Here is a 3,759-nt window from a genome sequence, read left to right as displayed (position 1 = left end):
CCCCCCTCCTTTTTAACCCTTGTGTTGTCTTCCCATTGACCTGAGATTTTTATCCTGTCTCCACACTCGTCTTTCTTGTCATTTTTGTCACTTTTCCCGATGTTTTATCCATCTATTCCCGTGCTTTTTGATACTTTCGTTCTCTTTTTGGTTGTAGATGATAGCCTTTAATCATTAGACTCGTGGTCCATAAAAACAACAAAGATAATAAGATGGATATTTCCGTGGATAATTCTTCCCCTTTTTCCTTTTTAACCCTTGTGTTGTCCTCCTATTGATTTCAGTTTTTCTAGGTATGGATTTAAAATTATAACTATTTAGTTGTCTTTTCTCAACACTTACGATGATTTTTTGTTTGTTTTTTCGATGTTTTTATCCATTTTTTCTGCACGTTTTTGATAAAATTTGTAGGCTTTTTGGACATTTTATTTTTTTAGCCATTTCCCCCCCCATGCTATAAAAATTAAACCAAAATGTAAAGACATAGTTTACTGACAGTTTATTACTTTTAGTGTGTATAGAGCAGCATATCTCCACCAGACTCCATGTAAATAATCACTACTTTTAGCGTGTATAGAGCAGCATATCTCCACCAGACTCCATGTAAATAATCACTACTTTTAGCGTGTATAGAGCAGCATATCTCCACCAGACTCCATGTAAATAATCACTACTTTTAGCGTGTACAGAGCAGCATATCTCCACCAGACTCCATGTAAATTATCACTACTTTTAGCGTGTACAGAGCAGCATATCTCCACCAGACTCAATGTAAATAATCACTACTTTTAGCGTGTATAGAGCAGCATATCTCTACCAGACTCCATGTAAATATTCACTACTTTTAGCATGTATAGAGCAGCATATCTCCACCAGACTCCATGTAAATATTCACTACTTTTAGCGTGTATAGAGCAGCATATCTCCACATGTAAATGTGTGAATTAAGACTTTATTTTTACTAGACTATGTTGTCTCCTGTATCGAAAGTGTCCATGGCGTCCCCGTGGCCAGGTCATTGATAGTACAGGAAGAGGAACCTGCGAGCCTTTCCCGTGTCTGAAGGATCACCTGTTCCTATCAGACCCTGGCGCTCGCATACAGACGCTTACATAAAAACTGTTGTTTTATAATAAAGTCTGGTGGTGAGTTCTCCATCTGTTGAACCGTGACGCTCTCAGACTGGAGCAACAGTTACAGCGGTTATGGTTTAGTCTGGAACGTCAAAATTCGGGTCATTCCTGAGGCTGCGTTCACGTCCCCTCAGGCGATCGAGTGGCACTTAAATGTTGTGTGTACAATGTAGCACAAGTAGACTTTCTATTTCAGTTAGTATTAATACAGAGAGAGATGTACTTTATTATTCCCAAAGCTGTAAAAGCGTGTTCATGTGTGTGTTGCGTTCATGTGTGTGTTGCGTGTTCATGTGTGTGTTGCGGGCTGTTTGCTGCAGGTATGTGACACATCTGATGAAGAGGATCCAGAGGGGTCCAGTCAGAGGAATCTCCATCAAACTGCAGGAGGAGGAGAGAGAGAGGAGGGACAACTACGTGCCCGAGGTCAGTGAACGCACCACACACACACACACAACACACCAACGTCTTTAATAGAGAGGTCCTGTCCCACGCTGGGACAAGCTCTGCAGACGAAGGTCTGAGCCCTCAGAGTTCCTGGATGGGGAACCTTCTCTGGTTTATCAGCATTTCTCTAAACCAATTACAAATCATTGTGGGCGGGGCTAAGCTCCGGACAGAGCCACGGTGCCGCTGCTAATTAGTCTCCGGAAGGAAGGTGTTTTGGTGGAACGTGTCTATAGATAGAGATATGAAAGTAGAGATCTGTACTTAGCAAAGAGCGTTGGGTGGAATCAATCATGTTATTTTGGGGATTAAAAAGAACATTGATATAGGACATCATGGGGACAACATGGGGACAACATGGGGACAACATGAGGACAACATGAGGGTTATAATAAAACGTCTGCCGTGCATGTCTTGGCGTCCTGTATCGAAAGTGTCCATGGCGTCCCCGTGGCCAGGTCATTGATAGTACAGGAAGAGGAAGCTGCGAGCCTTTCCCGTGTCTGAGGATCAGCTGTTCCTATCAGACCCTGGCGCTCGCACACAGACGCTGGTCTCACCACGCTCAGATGGGAAACGTATCGGGATAGGCTGCAGTTTATTATCAGAACATATAAATATTATAATATCCTCTGAAAAGCTGTTATAGATAAAGATGTCAGTGGTGCAGTAGCCTGGACTTCTACAGGCACATATGGATTTATATTGTGTTCATCTCCTTTTTATATTTTATACTGTATGATGTGTAGTATAGACCTGTGTCTGCGATAAAGCATCCATCTTCTGGAAATTGATCTTTATGTTAAAGTACAGGGGGCATTAGTCCCATAGAGGCATGTTTTTATTATTAAAGACCGGGTATTTCATGGATCAGGATCATATGGACCCTGATAAAGTTCCCTTTTAACATAGCCCCGTTAGCATTATTGATGATTTCAGTAACATAACAATAAGCTACAGGCTAGCATGACATGGTACCATTGGATTCAGTTGATCCATTCTGGGCTCTATGAATCCAGATCGGGTCATTCAAATGAAAGATCTGTTATTTTAACCCAGCCCTAAAAGCGTGTGTCCCAGATGTGTAACTGGTTCCTGTGTTCCCCGTCAGGTGTCTGCGCTGGACCAGGAGCTCATTGAAGTTGATCCCGACACCAAGGAGATGCTGAAGCTGCTGGTACGTCTCAACAGTTTTACATGTTGCTCAGCTGGCTCATTCAACCAGATCAACCAGTCTGGTCTGATCACATTCACACCTGGAGGCCCCGTCCATGTCCATCACACCTTTTCACTGACAGTTAATTGTCCGACATTACGAACGGATCCCTGCAAATATAGACCTATTTGTTAAAGAGGAAGACCAGTTTAGTTTAACATGAAATCACCATCACCAAACCCACCAGACTACATGTAAATAATCACTATTTTTAGCGTGTATAGAGCAGCATGTCTCCACCAGACTCCATGTAAATAATCACTACTTTTAGCGTGTATAGAGCAGTATATCTCCACCAGACTCCATGTTAATAATCACTACTTTTAGTGTGTATAGAGCAGTATATCTCCACCAGACTCCATGTAAATAATCACTACTTTTAGCGTGTATAGAGCAGCATATCTCCACCAGACTCCATGTAAATAATCACTACTTTTAGTGTGTATAGAGCAGCATATCTCCACCAGACTCCATGTAAATAATCACTACTTTTAGCGTGTATAGAGCAGCATATCTCCACATGTAAATGAGTGAATTAAGAGTTTATTTCTACTAGACCAGAGTGGTCTCCTGTATCGAAAGTGTCCATGGCGTCCTTGTGGCCAGGTCATTGATAGTACAGGAAGAGGAAACTGCGAGCCTTTCCCGTGTCTGAAGGATCACCTGTTCCTATCAGACCCTGGCGCTCGCATACAGACACTTACTTAAAATCTGCTGTTTTTATAATGAAGTCTGGTGGTGAGTTCTCTTCATCTGTTGAATCGTGACGCTCTCAGACTGGACCAACAGTTACAGCTGTGATGATTAAGTCTGTCCAGAACTGGGAAACTACTGTTACAGCGTCAAGTTACAATGAGACACACACTCACACTCACACAGAGACAAGAACACACACACTCACACACACACACACACACACACACACACACACACACACACACACACACACACACACACACACAC

At 42.4% G+C, this 3,759-nt stretch overlaps 1 protein-coding gene and 3 non-coding genes across 4 annotated transcripts in view; all 4 read left to right on the top strand.

Annotated features, from left to right (window-relative positions):
- LOC117939903 (40S ribosomal protein S17-like) overlaps positions 1 to 2,946 on the top strand; it is a gene marked incomplete at its 5' end in the record, with an annotated part of 3,717 nt that extends 771 nt beyond the window's left edge. Inside the window, 2 exons of the mRNA XM_034865316.1 lie at positions 1,454 to 1,559; positions 2,692 to 2,946. Of these exons, the coding sequence (XP_034721207.1) occupies positions 1,454 to 1,559; positions 2,692 to 2,931 (346 nt within the window). The remainder of the gene's footprint in view (positions 1 to 1,453; positions 1,560 to 2,691) is intronic.
- LOC117939905 lies at positions 977 to 1,103 on the top strand. The gene has a single exon (XR_004655673.1). It is a non-coding gene; the product is annotated as a small nucleolar RNA SNORA71 (small nucleolar RNA).
- On the top strand, positions 2,001 to 2,126 carry LOC117939906. The gene has a single exon (XR_004655674.1). It is a non-coding gene; the product is annotated as a small nucleolar RNA SNORA71 (small nucleolar RNA).
- Positions 2,947 to 3,364: 418 nt separating the features above from the next.
- LOC117939904 lies at positions 3,365 to 3,491 on the top strand. Its single transcript, XR_004655672.1, has one exon. It is a non-coding gene; the product is annotated as a small nucleolar RNA SNORA71 (small nucleolar RNA).
- The last annotated feature ends 268 nt before the right edge of the window (positions 3,492 to 3,759 follow it).

The sequence above is a fragment of the Etheostoma cragini genome, unplaced genomic scaffold (genome assembly GCF_013103735.1).
Source record: "Etheostoma cragini isolate CJK2018 unplaced genomic scaffold, CSU_Ecrag_1.0 ScbMSFa_141, whole genome shotgun sequence".
Taxonomy (NCBI): Eukaryota; Metazoa; Chordata; class Actinopteri; order Perciformes; family Percidae; genus Etheostoma; species Etheostoma cragini.
The sequence above is the reverse complement of the archived record's forward strand: the minus strand, read 5'-3'. Positions and strand labels throughout refer to the sequence as shown.